The sequence below is a fragment of the Heterodontus francisci genome, chromosome 1 (genome assembly GCF_036365525.1).
Source record: "Heterodontus francisci isolate sHetFra1 chromosome 1, sHetFra1.hap1, whole genome shotgun sequence".
In the NCBI taxonomy this organism is placed as follows: Eukaryota; Metazoa; Chordata; class Chondrichthyes; order Heterodontiformes; family Heterodontidae; genus Heterodontus; species Heterodontus francisci.
Window position 1 is genome coordinate 283,239,551 of NC_090371.1, and position 17,196 is coordinate 283,256,746.

At 43.9% G+C, this 17,196-nt stretch overlaps 1 protein-coding gene and 1 long non-coding RNA gene across 12 annotated transcripts in view; one reads left to right on the forward strand and one right to left on the reverse strand.

Annotated features, from left to right (window-relative positions):
• rufy3 (RUN and FYVE domain containing 3) overlaps positions 1–11,260 on the reverse strand; it is a 68,899-nt gene extending 57,639 nt beyond the window's left edge. For 4 of the 11 annotated variants that reach the window (XM_068046688.1, XM_068046646.1, XM_068046636.1 and 1 more), the window contains exons 1-2: positions 10,723–11,260; positions 287–340 (exon numbers count right to left, since the gene is read on the reverse strand). In XM_068046688.1, the coding sequence (XP_067902789.1) occupies positions 287–340; positions 10,723–10,945 (277 nt within the window). In that variant the 5' untranslated portion in view covers positions 10,946–11,260. Of the gene's footprint in view, positions 1–286; positions 341–5,591; positions 5,770–10,722 lie in introns of those variants that run through there. The other 7 variants (XM_068046657.1, XM_068046724.1, XM_068046677.1 and 4 more) reach the window with 5 other exon arrangements.
• LOC137377221 (uncharacterized) overlaps positions 9,843–17,196 on the forward strand; it is a 52,431-nt gene continuing 45,077 nt past the window's right edge. Inside the window, exon 1 of the long non-coding RNA XR_010976379.1 lies at positions 9,843–9,921. This is a non-coding gene — a long non-coding RNA (uncharacterized lncRNA). The remainder of the gene's footprint in view (positions 9,922–17,196) is intronic.

The following is a 17,196-nucleotide window of genomic DNA, read 5'->3' on the forward strand; positions in this document are numbered from 1 at the left end:
GCATGGCTGCCAATGGTGGAGCGATGGAGATCAGGGATGCCCAAGAGTTCTCGGGAGGGTTATAGTAGGTTACAGAGATGTGATGGCTGGGGTGTTGGGGGGGAGGGGGGGGGGGGGGTGGGAGTGCAGCTTTGATTACCCATCAATTGTATATGATCTCTGTCTATGTGATCTCTGTAAATGACTGTACTACATCATTGGTTTTAAAACAAGGTTGGAGAACATGGCAGTGGCTCAGGCCCTACCACACAATGTACAAGAGCTGATAAACAATCCTGTTACCCACCTTCAACTTCCTCAAGCATTTGATCCACCCAAACTGTTAAATCCTCCCAAGAGTCTTTGCAAAGAGCAGCAAAAAGTAAAAAGGAAAAAAAGGACAAAATGTCATGCAAATAAAACCACCACCAAAAAAACTATTATTTTTAAAAATTAGGAAAAATAAAGAGGGATATTAATAATGCAAAAGTTACAGGTCACGTTGACACAATAAGACTTCAAATATTTCTTTTGTGGCTGTTCACGTGGACCTGAGCTGACGGGCCAAATGGCTCATTTCTGAGAGTTCTATGTAATATTACAGCATCGGGTTTAAAAGGAAGGTCCCACTCAATAACTCAGGATACCACTCTGGCACTTTTAAAGGCACATTTATTCACATATATTGTTTGAGAAAGGGATGAAACTGGTTAAGAGTTTAATGGAATATTTACAGAAAACAGAAGCCATTGTATATGCAGATCCATCACATACAGAAATTCACAGATCATGATGGGGACTGTTTTGTTGGAGAAAAATACCATTCGGCTACACTGGATTTATACCTGAGGAAACGCCCCCCGCCCCCCCCCCCCCCCAGGTACAACAATAACATTTAAAGTTGCTTGCCACCTCCGTTGCAAGTGTTGGGCTTTTAAGCAGTGTGTCGTTGAGGCAGTTTATTCACTGACCCTGTGCAATCTACACTGTTAATGGTCCTGTACCAATGCAAGATTCTTCACAGAACAAGTTCCAAATGTCAGCTCCAGCTACCTATGGGAAAGGGTTGAGGGAATTAGAAGAAATGGCATCATGTTGTTACACCTACATCCCCACACACCCCCCAAGCAATTATAAGCCTACCTCGGTGCCCTAAGAAATAATCACTTGTTTAAATTCAGGCTCATTGAGGTGTTGAGAATCCATGCAGAGAGAAAAAAAATGAGTGAGCAAAATGGGATGGGGCGGGAGAGGAACAGAAACAAAGGGCTGGATTTTGTGCAGGAGGTGGGGCTCCCAGGGCCAGACCAAAAAGGCAGAGTTCTGCATTTTTTCAGCCCCCTGGAGCAACCCCAGTCTTTTGGATTAAAGTGTAGGGAGGCAGGGTCCCCAATCCCTTTAAACACTTAATAGGGATTGGGATCCTGCCCCCAAGAGCTGTCAGCCAATCACAGGGCTGGCAGCTCAGCAGTTTCAGCAGCGCTATTGGGAGCAATGGCAGCTGCCGGTACTGCAGAGGCCTCTGACCCAGGTCCAGTGCTGGAACCCTGGAGAAGAGGTAGGTGAGGCAGGGTCGCCGGGCCAGTTTGGATGGCCCTGGCAAAGGGGGGGGAAAGAGAGTGGGTGTTCATTTCAGGGGCAGCGGGGATCCCAGGGGGCAAATTGGTTCCCGGTGGGGGGGTCCTCTGTGGGCCACAGATTGCCCCTCACCCCCCTCCAGTCCGCAGGGATGGCACTTCATTTTCCAAGATGTCCTCTCCGCGCAACAGAGGCATACCCCCCCCTCAACTGCTGCTAAGATCCCAGCGCAGTAGGAGGAGGGCCTTAAGTGGCCGTTAAATAGGCCACATAAAAGCCTCAATTGGCCTCTGGGGGGGAAAACTGCCATCGGCCTATCCCACCCCCAAGAGAATCGGAACCAGCAATTTCAGCGCCGGGTTCTACGGCGGCCAGTGCCGCTTCAATTCTCCACACACCCCACCCCACCCAGCACACCACGAAATCTGCCATCGAGGGGAGAATAAGATCCAGCCCAAAGAGTGGCTTCCTACAACCCTACCTCTATCTCAATACTCCCCTCCTCCCCTACCTGCAAGATGCTGACTCCTTACATTCTTCTGTAGCCTTACCCAAATGGCCAATCAGCATATCTGAATTTAGATAGCATGCATGCACAGGTCATTCACATCTTGCACATCCCCAATTTTCATCACTCCACCTTTGGCAGCCGTGCCTTCAGCTGCCTGGGTACTAAGCTCTGGAATTCCCTCTCTAAACCACTCTGCCTGTCTACTTTCACGACACTCCTTAAAACCTCCCTCTTGGACCCAGCTTTTGGTCACCTGTCTTAATATCTCGTGTTTTAATATCAAATTCTGTTCAATAAAGGTCCTGTGAAGTGCCTTGGGACATTTTACTACGTTAAAGCTGTTATATAAATACAAGTTGCTGTTGGAAAGAGTCACCGGATATCAATCAGAAATAGGAATTCTCATTTCTTCACCTCCCCCCCGCCCCCACCTCTTGAACAGGGGGTTTTTGAGCCCAACTATGGTGGCCCCTTTTGTCAAGAAGCTTTTTTAAAAACTAGAAATCTCAGAATGTGAAAATGCACAAGTTCTATTTATTTTAAATGCAAGTATTGATGATTGGATGAGCAAGCCACTTTTTTTCAGAACTATTTCAGCCATTGCTGTGACTGTCATCTCTGCGCCAGAGCTGAAAGACTCTTACTGTTGTATTAACATTAAACAATTAGTCTAATGGCTCTCAGGTGGCCCATGAGATACTCACTATTCAAACTATTTCTTCTGGAGGGGGGAGTCCAGAACAAGGGCAAGACAGAACCTTAAAATTACAGCCAGGCTCTTCAAGGGTGATACCAGGAAGCACTTCTTCATAAAAAGGGTATTGGAAATCTGGAACTCTCTTCCCCGAAAAGCTGTTCAGCCTGGGGCTCAATTAAAAATTTCAAAACTGAAATTATTTTTGTTGGATACGTGTACTAAAGGATTACAGAACCAAGACAGGTAACTGAAGATACAGATCAGCCATGATCTAAATTGATGGAGGAAAAGGCTCATGGAACTAAATGGCCTCCTCCTGTTCCTATGATGCTTACATTTTTCAAGTAAACAGAACAAATACATTGAATAAAAATCTTCATTTGCAGTGCATTTGTATATAGGTTAGATACAGGCCTCTAGTGTGTGGCTCAGGACAAATATTGATCAGAAAACAACAATTCAATCAGTACAGTGTTAAATGATCATACACCACTGTACCAATATTGATGTGCGGCAGTGTGGAGAGGGAAATGTGGTAATTAAAGGGATGGTTCCAGTCTGATCTTACATTAACGGAAAGATAATGAAGCACCCTTACATTGTAGCCTTCCTTGGAATCACAACTGAAAGGCACTGAAGTAGTTAAAGAAACAGTCGAGTTTTGATTCAGCTTACTCGGTCCATTTTATTAAAAATTATTCTTCAAAATTTTTGTGGGGAGGGGGAGCAATTGAAACACAAAGCTTTGCAGAAAAACTGTAGAACTAAAGTTAAACCTTTACTGCCACAGAAGCTGCCCAAAGTCACAATAAAAAGATAATCCAAGCAGATCTGATAGGATGGCCTGGGCAGCAGTAAATGCTGGCTTCAATTTCATAGAATCATACAACACAGGAGGCATCCATTCAGCCCATCGTGCCTGTGCTGGCTCTTTGAAAGAGCTATCCAATTAGTCCTACTACCCCTGCTTTCCCCATTGTCCTGCAATATTTTCCTTTTCAAGTATTTAACCGATTTCCTTTTGAAAGTTACTACTGAATCTGCCTCCACCGCCCTTTCATGCAGTGCATTACAGATCATAACAACTCGGTGTGTAAAAAACACATTTCCCCACTTCTGCTTTTACCAATTTCCTTAAACCTGTCCTCGGGTCACCAACACTTCTATCACTGGGAACAGTTTCTCTCCAACTACTCGATCAAAACCCTTCATGATTCCGAACACTTCTATTAAATCTCCTCTTAACCTTCTCTGCTCTAAGGAGAGCAATCCCAGCTTTTCCAGACTCTTCACATAACTGGAGTCCCTCATTCCTGGTCCAATTCTAGTAAACCTTATGTGTACCCTCTCCAAGGCCTTGACATCCTTCCGAAGGTGTGGAGCCTATAGTTGTACACAATACTCCAGCTGAGGCCGAGCCAGTGATTTATAAAAGGTTTACAATAGCTTCCTTATTTTTGTACTTTATGCCCATTTATAAAGCCCAGGATCTTGTGTTTTTTTTTTTAAATCGGCTCATTAACCTGAACTGCCACCTTCAAAAATTTCTGTACATAAACCCCCAGGTCTCTTAGTTCCAGCAGTCCCTTTAAAATTGTACCATTTAGTTAGTTTATGTTGCCTCTCCTCATTCTTCCTCCCAACTTGACTGTTGCAAGTCACCAATTTAAAGCTGAATGTATTAAATGATAGTACTGTTAAAGATGAGGCTTATTACAGATTCTTAAACCGAACAGCTCACAGGTTCACTTGCCTCTTTAAGATAGCAAGTCTTTCTTTTAAAAATAAATTTAATTCTGAAGCACATCTTTTAAAAAATATTACAGCTAGAAAAACAAATCAAGTCTGCACCCCTGAACATACCACTTATCACTACAAGGAAGCTTTTGATGCATTCTGAACCTTACACTTTAAATTTGTGAAACCCTGCATCAGCACAGGAATGAAAGAGTTAACTGCTGACGATGAGATGTCCAGACTAAATGAGATGATCGAAAACCTGACACAAGTTATGAGCAAGTGCGTCATTCTGCCCTCCTCTCCTCCCCAAGAAAGAAAAGCAGCAGTGAAAATGTGTCTCTGTATTGTCAAATACCCAGGGCTACTGGTGCAGTTCAAGGGTCAGAGAACAGGGGAGGGGGAAAGACAAGGCGGCAGCAATAAAGAGCCGTCATTACATCACCGTGACCACAGATCAGCACATTCTTTTCAAGATGGCCTTTCTAATTTGCCTTCAATGGGAAATCAGGCCGCTTGTGCACAGCTAATGTTTTCCTTAATATAAGATGGGTTTTGTGTCACTGCATAGTTTCTATCATTGTTGCTGCAATTTTAAAAAATCAGCCCTTTACAGATTTGAATGGAGAGTTGCATCAGCTCGCTGTATCTTTTTACAGTAAGAGTAGCTGCCAAATATCAAGACTGCTTTTGATGCAGTGGACTTGTGGATGAGAGGAAGGGTACACAGAAGCACTGCGCCAATGATTAAATTAGAAAATATATAAATTGAGTGCTGTCCAGCGTATAAACAAAGCAATATCTGAACAGACTTGCAATGTGGTGCAAAAATAAATTTAGGTTTACAATTTACACTAAAATTAAAAGCAAATTTAAAAAGACAGGTGACAGCAGCGATTGCAGGTTTAATCTGTGCACTGTCAACATTAAACAGCAAAAGAGTGAACAGAATTTTCACAGTTTTAGAATCAGAGATTTGCAATAATGACATGCCAGTCACTATTCAAAGCTGCTGTCATAATCACTAGGATTGTGGGTGAAATTAAAAACAAAACAGAGCAGCTTGTAGCATCTGCAAATCATCATTACCTTCATGGGTGGGTTCTGGGTCAGGTGTAAGAGAGATGTCGTTCAGTTCCCGCAAACAGAGCCACTCTCCATCAACAGAGACTCGAAAGTTGCACAGGTAGATAGTCTCTCGGGCAGCCTGGGTGATCTTGTCTGTGGTGGGAGTTGGAGCATCACTCTGGGGAGTCAGGTCAGACATGATGACTCAGCTTGCTGATAGCAGAAAAAAATCCTGCAGCAAAGGCCTGGCTTTGCAGGATGGAATCACAGTGCAGAGAGAGAAAGGGATGCTTTGTACTGAGACTGCAGTGGCCACCCAGAAACAGCCTCAATAGCAAGGGCAGGTTGTAGTTAGCAGAGTGATCCTGCACGCACTCTCTCTCTGGGCTAGTAACACAGCCAAATCGAACCCTTTTCTTTTTCTGCAAATCCGCAGTATTACCCAGCTAAAGATCTCCAGCAAAAGGTATCTGGCTGCTGCTAAAGGTTCCAAATGCAGAGGAGATGCTCACCAGCTTCTTAAATGAATTTTTCTGCTAACTCTTGATTCAATCAGCACCATTCTCAATAAAATAAGAGACCAGTTCTCTGCGCAGTTCGGGTGTAGATCAAAATGGCTGGCTAAATGCAACCCTGTAGTTAAAATTCAGCATCACATGACGTTGATCCTATATGCATAAACAATTCCTGACACAGCTCTAGGATGCTGCAGCAGACAGTACAATTGGTGCTCACTGCCTCCTGGTTACATCCCCCTAGCTCAGCCACAATTAACCACACACATATTCATCCATTTACAATCAGGCAAAACGCAATGCACACAGTCAGACACCTCAAGCAGAGAACAAACACGCTGCTTGATTGATGCATTCCTTATGAAGTATGATGCAATGGATGACTTAAAAGAAAATTATACCACAGAATATTTTTGTTTTAAAAAAGATGTACATTACAGACCTGGACTCAGGTATCCATGGCATAAATTCAAGGTTTGCAGATAATACAAAACTCGGAAATGTTGTAAACAGTGAGGATAGTACAGACTTCAGGAAGGACACTGGTGAAACAGGCAGACATACAGCAGATGAAATTTAACACAGAGAAGTGTGAAGTAATTAACTTTGGGTGGAAAAATGAGGAGAGGCAGTATAAACTAAATGCGACAAGGCGATGTGGGATGTAGGAACAGAGACACCTGGGGGTGTATATACACAAATCTTGAAGGTGACAGGACAAGTCGATTAAACGTTTTTAAAAAGCAAAAGGCTCCTCAGCTTTACAAAGAGAGGTACAGAGTAAAAAAATCAAGGATGTTATTGCTAAACCTTTATAAAACACTGGTTTAGCCTCAACTGGAGTATTGTGACCAATCCTGGTCACTTCACTTTAGGAAGGATGCCAGGGATGAAGGACTTCAGTTAGGTGGAGACACTGGAGAAGCTGGGATTATTCGTCTTAGAGCAGAGAAGGCTAAGGGGATATTTAATAGAGGTGTTCAAAATCATGAAGGGTTTTGATAAGGTAAATAAAGAGAAACTGTTCCCAGTGGAGCAGGATCAGTAACCAAAGGACACAGATTTAAGGTAATTGGCAACAGTGGAGAAAGAGAAATTATTTACGCAGCGAATTGTTGTGATCTGGAATGCGCTGCCTGAAAGGGCAATGAGAGCAGATTCAATAGTAACTTTCCAGAGGAAATTGGATAAATACTTGAAAGGGAAAGATTTGCAGGGTGATGGGGAAGGAGCCAGGAAGTGGGACTAATTGGATAGCTCTTTCCAAGAGCCAGCAAGGCTCTTTCTGTGTTCAAGATTCTGTAGCACAATTTACACAATGGAGGCATCACAGGAATAGGAGGAGGCCATTCAGTCCCTCGATCCTGTTCTGCCATTCAATGAGGCCATGGCTGATCTGTATCTCAACTCCACATAACCGCCTTGGTCCCGAGACTTGAGCAAAAATCCAGATCAATGCTTCCAGCACAGTACTGCTGGATTGTTGTGCTGTCATTTGGGTGGATGTAAAAGATCCCATGACATAATTCTGAGAAAGAGCAGCTGAGTTCACTCTGGAGTTCTGAATCAATATTTATCCACCAAACATCACTAAAAACAGATTATTCTGGTTATTACTCATTGCTGTCTGTGGGAGCTTGCTGTGAGCTAATTGGCTGCTGTGTTTCCTACATTACAACAGCAATGACACTTCGAAAAAAAAAGCACTTAATTGGCTGTAAAAGTGCTTTGGGACATCCTGAGGATGTGAAAGGAAGTATATAAATGCAAGTTCTTTCCTTCTTCATGATTTCTCTAGGAGTGCTATCCCACCTGTTGAGTGTCTCCAGATTTTCCAGTTTTTCAGGTTTTCTACATGCACGTATTTTTTCAATTGTTTAATTTACTGTCGCATCTTTTCCAGGAATGCCAATCTTAATGTTCTGCTGCTCTATGTGTGAGCATCACTGGCTTCCAATCAATAACCACTCCCTTAACCCAAGATCAATTGGTCATTTATTTTGCTTTCTGTTTGTGGGATCCTACTGTGTGCAAATTGGCTGCTGCATTTCCTTACATAACAGCACTTACTCAAAAGTTACACATTGGCTGGCTGTAATATTTATTAGGATATTTTGGGATGTCCCAAGGACAAGAAAGATGAATGTGTGATCTTTCTTATTAATACAGATTACAGCTTTATATTTCAAACCTTACTTCCAGGAGTATTATTAATCTATAATTGGGCATAAAGTATTTCAATGGTGCCTTTAACACACTAAGATATCAAAAGGCACTTCACAGATTTACTTCCTGTAACACAGATTTACTTCCTGTAAAACCTTCCGCTGTCAAACTCCATCAACTTTGCTGAACAGAATTCTAAAAATCATTGGCCAAAATACCACTGAGTTACATGACATGGCATCCCTGTTTGTTTAAAGACAAGAAAACACAGTGGCGCAGTGGTTAGCACCGCAGCCTCACAGCTCCAGGGACCCGGGTTCGATTCTGGGTACTGCCTGTGCGGAGTTTGCAAGTTCTCCCTGTGTCTGCGTGGGTTTTCCCCGGGTGCTCCGGTTTCCTCCCACATCCAAAGACTTGCAGGTGATAGGTAAATTGGCCGTTGTAAATTGCCCCTAGTGTAGGGAGGTGATGGGGAATATGGGATTACTGTAGGGTTAGTATAAATGGGTGGTTGTTGGTCGGCACAGACTCGGTGGGCCGAAGGGCCTGTTTCAGTGCTGTATCTCTAAAAAAAAATAAAAATAAAAAATAAACGCTGAGGAACATCACGAGACATCTGCCAGTATCCCAACACATCAAATTGGAGCATCGTGCCCAGATACTTTCTATTCTTCCTGCGCCCCCCCCCCCCCCCAGTCAGATTTCAGTCATCTCACTTTCTCACGTCCAAATTTATCACGCTCATATTTCTGGATGTATAAAAGCAAAATGGAATAAAGTTCTGGTCCCCACCATACCGTTCATACCGAGTGGCCACCTATAATCAAGTAAATAGCGCTAAATGCTTGCCATTACTGAAGGCGTCAATTACAAAGACTCATCTTGTAACCGATATGAAGCATGCTGACTATGTCAGGATTTTGTTTGTCATGGGATCATTCTTTTCACAAAATTTTTCTGCTTCAGTAACACTTGATAGATGTAGAGATGTTCCTACTTGTGGGAGAGTCCAGAACGAGAAACCATAAATACAAGACAGTCACTAATAAATCCAACTCAGGAGAAACTTTGTTCCCCAGAGTGGGGAGAATGTGGAACTTGCCACCACAGGGAATGGCGGAGGTGAATTGTACAGATGCTTTTAAGGGGAAGCTGGATAAACACCAGGGAGAAAGAAATAGAAGGATATGCAGATAGGGTGAGGTGAACAAAGGCAGCAGATGCATGGGAACACCACCACCTCCACGTTCCCCTCCAAGCCGCACACCATCCTGACTTGGAACTATATCACCATTCCTTCACTGTCGCTGGGTCAAAAGCCTGGAACTCCCTCCTAACATCACCTACACCCCAAGGACTGCCGCGGTTCAAGAAGGCAGCTCACCACCACCTTCTCAAGGGCGATTAGAGATGGGCAATAAATGCTGGCTTTGCCAGCAATGCTCACATCCCATAAATGATTGTAAACAAAAAAGGACTTGGGGCCTCAGGATCTGGGTATAATTTACGTGGACGTCCTGTCAAGTTAATCGAGTACATCAGCTCTACGATAGCAACGCGACTGAGATCCGTTGAGTCCCAAGTTCGGGCCACTTCAGGGAACCTGAGAGTTTCTACAGAATCTATTCAAAAGGATGTCTTTTCTTGAGTGGCGGATTCAGTATTATACAGTAAGTGTCAACCAGGACTCTGGCAATAAATACTCTCTCCTCGAGTCAGACTGTGCTTTCAAAGGCCCACTAGGAGCACAAAATCCAGGCTGACACTCCTGGTGCCGTACCGTGGGGAAGGGGAGGGACCGCGTCGCGCCATCGGAGAGGGCGTCTTTCGGATGAGACTTTAATCAAGGCCCGTCTGCCCTCTCAGGTGGGCATAAAAAAAAAATCCCACGGCCCCTATTTCGATGAGTAAGGGGAGTCCTCCCCGGTACCAATATCAATCCCTCAACCCAACGCCACGACAAAACCAGATCCCCCCCCCCCCCCGGCCATTGCTGTTTGTGGGAGCTTGCTGTGCACAAACTGCTCACCACTTTTCCAACATGACAGCAGTGACGACACTCCCAAGAAGTACTTTAGCCCAGTCACAAAGTGCTTTTTGGGGCGGCCCGAGGCTGTGAAAGGTGCTATACAAATGCAGCAAGGGCTTTATTTTGTGAGGAAAAGGCAGCTCTCACCTCAGCCCGGTCTGAGAGGGGAGAGGGGAGAGGGAGGGGGGCAGGTCAGGCTCCACAGAGTCCAGAGCAAGGTAAAGGAGCAACACTGCCGCTGACTTACACGGACAGACCATTAGCATGCAGAAACTGTGCGCGTCAGGGAACAGTTTTCACTACAAATGCATAATAACCTGTTAATTAAACCCCCTCCCACACACATGCCGCTTGTGGCCAATTTGCAACCCGGTCCATTTTGCCAATCGCACTCTGCAAAGCCGCAGCCGCCTCTCCCGCCCGCGCACACACACTCACTCACCTCTGCCGGGCCTGACACCGGGTGCTCTGCTGGGGGAAGCCGGGGGCGGCAACCCGTCCTCCGCGGACGGCAGCGGCGGGCAGCCGGCCTGCTTGACGAAGTAGATGACCGGGTCCTGTTCGGCCGGGGCGCGCACCTGCCCGTTTGCTGCCGGCGCCGGGGTCGCCAGAGCGGCTTCCGAAACTTGCTGCAGCCCGCCAGGTGCTGCAAACTCCTCCGCCATGGTCGGTGCAGCCCGGGGATTTGGACCGTTTGTCCCCGGGAATGGAACGTTGGCCCGGGGATTTGCACCGTTGGTCCCCGGGAATGGAACGTTGGCCCGGGGATTTGTACCGTTGGTCCCCGGGAATGGAACGTTGGCCCGGGGATTTGGACCGTTGGTCCCCGGGAGCTCCAGCACTCACTCAGTCTGCACCGCTGCAACAAACCAGCAGCAACTGCTTGCACCCAACCTCCCTTAAGTGTTCCCCATTTAAAAAATAGTAATTTCTTTTTTCTTGTTGCATATTTGCTGACTACTTCTTGTACTGGTATGTTATCCAATGGCGTCAGTTGTATTAACATAGCTCCCACCCCCTTCCTCTTTCAAACCTCCTTGCTGATGTGTGCTTTCCCCTAAATATATATAAAGTGCCATTGGTATCTGTGCTGTAATATGTAGGTGCGCTTTCATTAGCTTGTTACTCTACTTTTCATGGAAATATTTTGATATTGGAGCTTTCCAAGAGCAATTGTGTTTATTGTGAAATTACAGTTGGGGAAAATAAAGAGTAATGTTAGATTTTCCCAACACTTTAAAGATGGGTATTTTTTTCATCAATTATATGCTAAAGTGATGGGGATGCTTTGCAGTGCAACAGGACTGGAGTTTCCAGAATTGCCAAATGGTGCATGTTTTAAATTTTAAGCATTGCAACCTGAATTTAGTTAATAAATGTAAACACGGAGGCATATTCACTTTAATTGGATTGCAATCTGTAGCACCCTTGACTGATAATAAATGGTGGCCCTACCATTTCCCTCAGGTTTGAGAGTTCAGTCCATCATTCTCTGCCTCCTCCTGGGGAGGTGGCTAAACATGATGGATGGGTTAATATGGTGCATTCATTTATCAGGAGGTACATATCCTGCTCCAATTCCTCCCTCTCTTCCTATACGCTGCATAGTGTAATTGGGAGGAAACACTTATTATTTACTGTATTCCTAATGCTTTAACTGCTTCATTGCCTGAGCCTAAGTGCCCTGTGTCATTACATAAAATGCACTCTTGCTGGTTAAGGTTATGACAAGAGTCAAAGTTGGAGTAGCAGCATGAAATGGGCTAACAGTGATTGATTTTATATTAACATATTTAATTTTAGGCTTTTGGCTGCTAAGTGAGTTTCTGTTCGGCCAGATAAGCAGGGAATCTGGGATTGTTCTCGGAGCAGAGAAGGTTAAGGGGAGATTTGAAAGAGGCGGTCAAAGTCATGAGGTATTTTGATAGACTGTCCCCACTGGCAGACAGGTCGGGAATCAGAGGTTACAGATTTAAGGTAACTGGCAACAGAACCAGAGGGGAGATGAGGAGAGGTTTATTTACGTAGAAAGTTGTTGTGATCTGGAATGCGCTGTCTGAAAGGGCGGTGGAAGCAGATTCAATAGTGAGTGGGAGTCGGACTGAGAATTAAAAATGACAAGTGGGTCAGTAACTGGGTGTCATGGGTTTAAAATACTTGACAAAAATCTAGGGGAGAAATGAGAAGAAATTTCTTCAAACAGAGGGTTGTGATCTGACACACATTCAGCCCATCGTGTCTCTGCTGGCTCTTTGAAAGAGCTATCCAATTAGTTCCACTCCCCCTGCTCTTTCCCCTTCACCCTGCAAATTATTCCTTTTTCAGTATTTATCCAATTCCCTTTTGAAAGTTATTATTGAATCGACTTCCACTGCCCTTTCAGGCAGCGCATTCCAGATCACAACAACTCGCGTAGACAAAATTCTCCTGATGTCAGCGGTTCTTTTGTCAAACACCTTAAATCCGGGGGTCCTCTGGTTACTGACCCTTGTGCCAGTGGAAACAGTTTCTCCTTATTTAAGCTATCAAAACCGTTCATAATTTTGAACACTTCTATTAAATCACCCCTTAACCTGCTCTGCTCTAAGGAAAACAATCCCAGCTTCTCCAGTCTCTCCACATAACTGAAGTTCCTCATACCTGGTCCCATTCCAGTAAGTCTCCTCTGCACCCTCTCCATGGCCTTAATATCTTTCCTAAAGTGTGGTGCCCAGAATTGGACACACTATTCCAGCTGAGGTCTAACCGGTTTCTTTGCTTTTGTATTCTATGCCTCTGTTTATAAATCTAGGGAAACCTGTCTGCTTTTTAACAGCTTTATCAACTGTCCTGCCGACATCAAAGATGTGTGTTTGTGAACCCCGAGATCTCTCTGTTCCTGCACCACCTCCAGTGATAATTGCAGTCGTGAGTTACGCTCAAGAAATCTGGCATTAACAGGATGAGGGGCAAAGGCCCAATTTTAACAGGCTGGGGGAAGTAATGCTGACTTTAGGAGATCGGAGAGGAAGATTGCCTGCATTAAATGGTTAAAGGGGGAAATGGGGTATTGAAAACAGCAGGTGGTCTCATGACCGAGACAGGTTCAGAGAAGGCATGAGGAAAAATGGGAGGGAAAAGGGAGAGAGAGACACACAGGTTTAGCATACCTACAAGTAGCGATGTAGGTTACTAACAACAACAACTTGTATCTATAAAGCACCTTTAATGTAATAAAATGTCCCAAGGTGCTTCACAGGAGAGTTACAAAGCAAAATAAGGTGATAATAGGGCAGATGACCAAAAGCTTTGTCAAAGAGGTAGGTTTTAAAAGAGCGTCTTATAGCAAGAAAAAGTAGAGAGGCGGAGTGCTTTAGGGAGGGAATTCCAGACCATAAGACCCGGGCAGCTGAAGACACAGCTGGCAATGGTGGTATGATTGAAAGAGGCCAGAATTAGAGGAGTGCAGAGATTTTGGAGGGTTGTTGGGCTGGAGGAGATTACAGAGATAGGGACGGGCAAGGCCATGGAAGGAGTTGAAAACAAGGATGAGAATATTAAAATTAAGGCCTTGCTTGAGCAGGAGCCAATGTAGGTCAGTGAGCACGGTGAGTGGAGGGCTTGGTGCGAGTAAGGCCATGGGCAGCAGAGTTTTGCATGACCTCAAGTTTATGGAGGATAGAATGTGGGAGACCAGCCAGAAGTGCATTGCAATAAGGTCATTGAAAAAAGCAAACAAAGCACTGGAGCTCATTTCTGAAGGGATAAAATTGAAAAGTAGAGAAGTTATAGTTAAATTCATATAAAACCTTGGTTAGACCACACTTGGAGTGCATGACTGTTTTGGTCTCCATATCGTAAAAAAAAAGATATAGAGGGAGTGGAGAAGGTGCAAAGTATATTTACAAGAATGATGCCAGAACTGAGAGGGTTTTAGGAAAGGCTGAACAGGCTGGGTCTCTATTCTGTAGAAAAGAGAAGACCGGGGTGATCGGAGAGAGGTATTTAAGATTATGAAAAAGCTTGATGGGGTAGACGTAGAGAAGATGTTTCCACTTGCAGGGGAGACCAGGACTAGGGGCCATAAATATAAGATAATCGCTACTAAATCCAATAGGGAATTCAGGAGAAACTTCTTTACCCAAAGAGTGGTGAGAATGTGGAATTCGCTACCACAGGGAGTGGTTGAGGTGAATCGTATCGATACATTTAAGGGGAAGTTAGATAAACACATAAAGGAGAAAGGAATAGAAGGATATGCTGATAGAGTGAGATAAAGAGGGGTGGAATGAGGCTTGTGTGGGGCATAAACACTGGAATGGGCCTGTTGGGCTGAATGGCCTGTTTCTGTGTTATAAATTCTATGTAATACTATGTAATAATTTCCTTGCTGAACTATGACTTCTGTTCCATTGGTAAGTGCCCCAAATGTGAACGTGTAAGAATCATGTTCAATCACTCATGTAAAATGATTATGCATCATGTTATGATGTGAATCTCTAGCAGTTGCATGATCTTGTTGCTACACAGAGCCTAGATTGTTCATCTTCATCGGTTTTCCGATATTGTTGTGTGCAAGATGCAACAAGTCAACAAAATATTTGTGGATCTACCTAGGGTGAGAAGCAAGGGTTAATAATAGGAGTTAGTGTTGAGCGTTGAAGAAATAAAGACATGCTTGCATTTCTATAGCGCCTTTCACGTCCTCATGACGTCCCAAAGCGCTTTCCAATGAAGTTCATTTGATCACTGGGGGCAGCCAATTTGTACACAGCATGATCCCATAAACAGCAATGTGATAATAACTCAGATAATCTGTTTCAGTGATGTTGGTTGAAGGGTATATATTGGTCCAGGACAATGGGGAGAGCTTCCCTGCTTTTTCTCGATGTAGAACCATGGGATCTTTTACATCATAAAGCACAGCAGGAGGCCATTTGGTCCATCGTGCCTGTGCCAGCTCTTTGAAAGAGCTATCCAATTAGTCCCACTTCCCCTGCTCTTTCCCAATAGCCCTGTAAATTTTTCCTTTTCATGTATTTATCCAATTCCCGCTTGAAAGTTACTATTGAATTTGCTTCCACCATCCTTTCAGGCAACGCATTCCAGATCACAAGAACTCGCTGCATAAAAACATCTCCTCATCTTCCCTCTGGTTCTGTTGCCATTACCTTAAATCTGTGTTCTCTGGTTACCGACCCTCCTGCCAGAGGAAATAGTTTCTCCCCATCCACTCTATCAAAACCTATTGAACACTTCTAGTCAATCTTGTACGTAATCACGTAAAACACTTCTTTAGTTTTCTTTAGGCCCAGCTTGAACTTCAAAGGGCTCAAGAGATATTTGTGATCTTAGTCAGCAACGGTTTGAGGCTCATTCCAGAGATTTGAGCGAAATCCGGTACTGAGGGAGTGCCGCACTGTCGGAGGTGCTGTCTTTCAGATAAGACTTTTAAACAGGTGAATAGAAAATATCTCACTGCACTATTTCGAAGAAGAACAGAGTAGTTCTCCCTAGTGTCCTAGCCTTGGAATGTTGGCATTGTGGTAATGTTGCAGGGCTAATAATCAGAGGCCTGAGCTAATGATCTGGAGACATGAGTTCAAATCCCACCTTAGCAACTAGGAAATTTAAATTCAGTTAATCAAATAAATCTGGAATTAAAAAGCTGGTATTAGTAATGGTGACCATGAAACTTCTGGAGTGTCATTAAAAACCTGTTTGGTTCACTAATGTCCTTCAGGGAAGGCAATCTGCTATCTTTACCTGGTCTGACCTTTATGTAATTCCAGACCCACAACAATGTTGAATGAACTGGAACTGATGCAAAAAAGCTCTGTAAACATATAAGTTCACCTAAAGGACTTTCCCTGATGGTCTTTAAAACTAAAGCAACTACACTACACTTGAAACCTATTGCAATCCAGGAATGTTTTGTGACAAGTTTTGTGAGTTAAGTAACATTTTTAATTATGTGAAACGTTCTATGGATTTTGTTTTGCCATGATTGAGCTTTCTACGTTTAACAAACCCTTTCATAGACTCAATCTGATTCCAAGATTACAGCCATCGTCTCATGATCTGATAAAGTCATTATTCTTCCATTATCTCAAGGCCAGGAGAACACAAAAGGGCTCGTGACATTTACAGTGAACAAATCAAATTAACAAGGGTTCTCTGTTTGACCCTGGGACAACACAACATTGCCAGACATTGTGTGTATATAAAGCCACACTTTAGTTTGCAAGAAGCGAGGGTTTACAGACAGGGGTTAATGCTGAGCATTAAAGAATTATAAAGCACCTTTCACAACCTCAGGATGTCCCAAAGCACTTCGAAGCCAATGAAGTACTTTTGAAGGATAGTCCCTGTCGTAATGTAGGAAATATGGCAGCTAATTTGTGCACAGCAAGCTCCCACAAACAGCATTGTGACGATGACCAGATAATTGGTTTTTAGTGATGTTGGTTGAGGGATGAATATTGGCCCTGGGACATGGAGGATAACTCCCCTGCTCTTCCTTGAAATCGCGTCATTGGCTATTTACATTCACCTGAGAGGACAGGGGGGCCTCAGTTTAATGTCTCATCTGAAAGACGGCACGCCTGGCAGTGCAACACTCCCTCGGTACTGCACCGGAGTGCTAAATATTACAGTAATATCTGCTTCAGCCTTGAAAATTGCCAGCTGTCTTCTTTAAACTCATCCCTTATCCCCATCAAAGGACAGGGTCTCAATTACCCATCTAAGCAGCTAGGTTAACAATTCCATGTTCTCTCCTTTGTTGTTAATACTTATCAACAAATTCTGCCCTTTGGATATTCCAGGGTTTCTTTTTAAGTTTTCTTAAAAGTGCTAGTAAAAATGTCCATAATCGTTCGACTGGAGATAAAAAAAAAAGCACAGGTTTGTTAACCAGTCCAGCAACACCTTGATT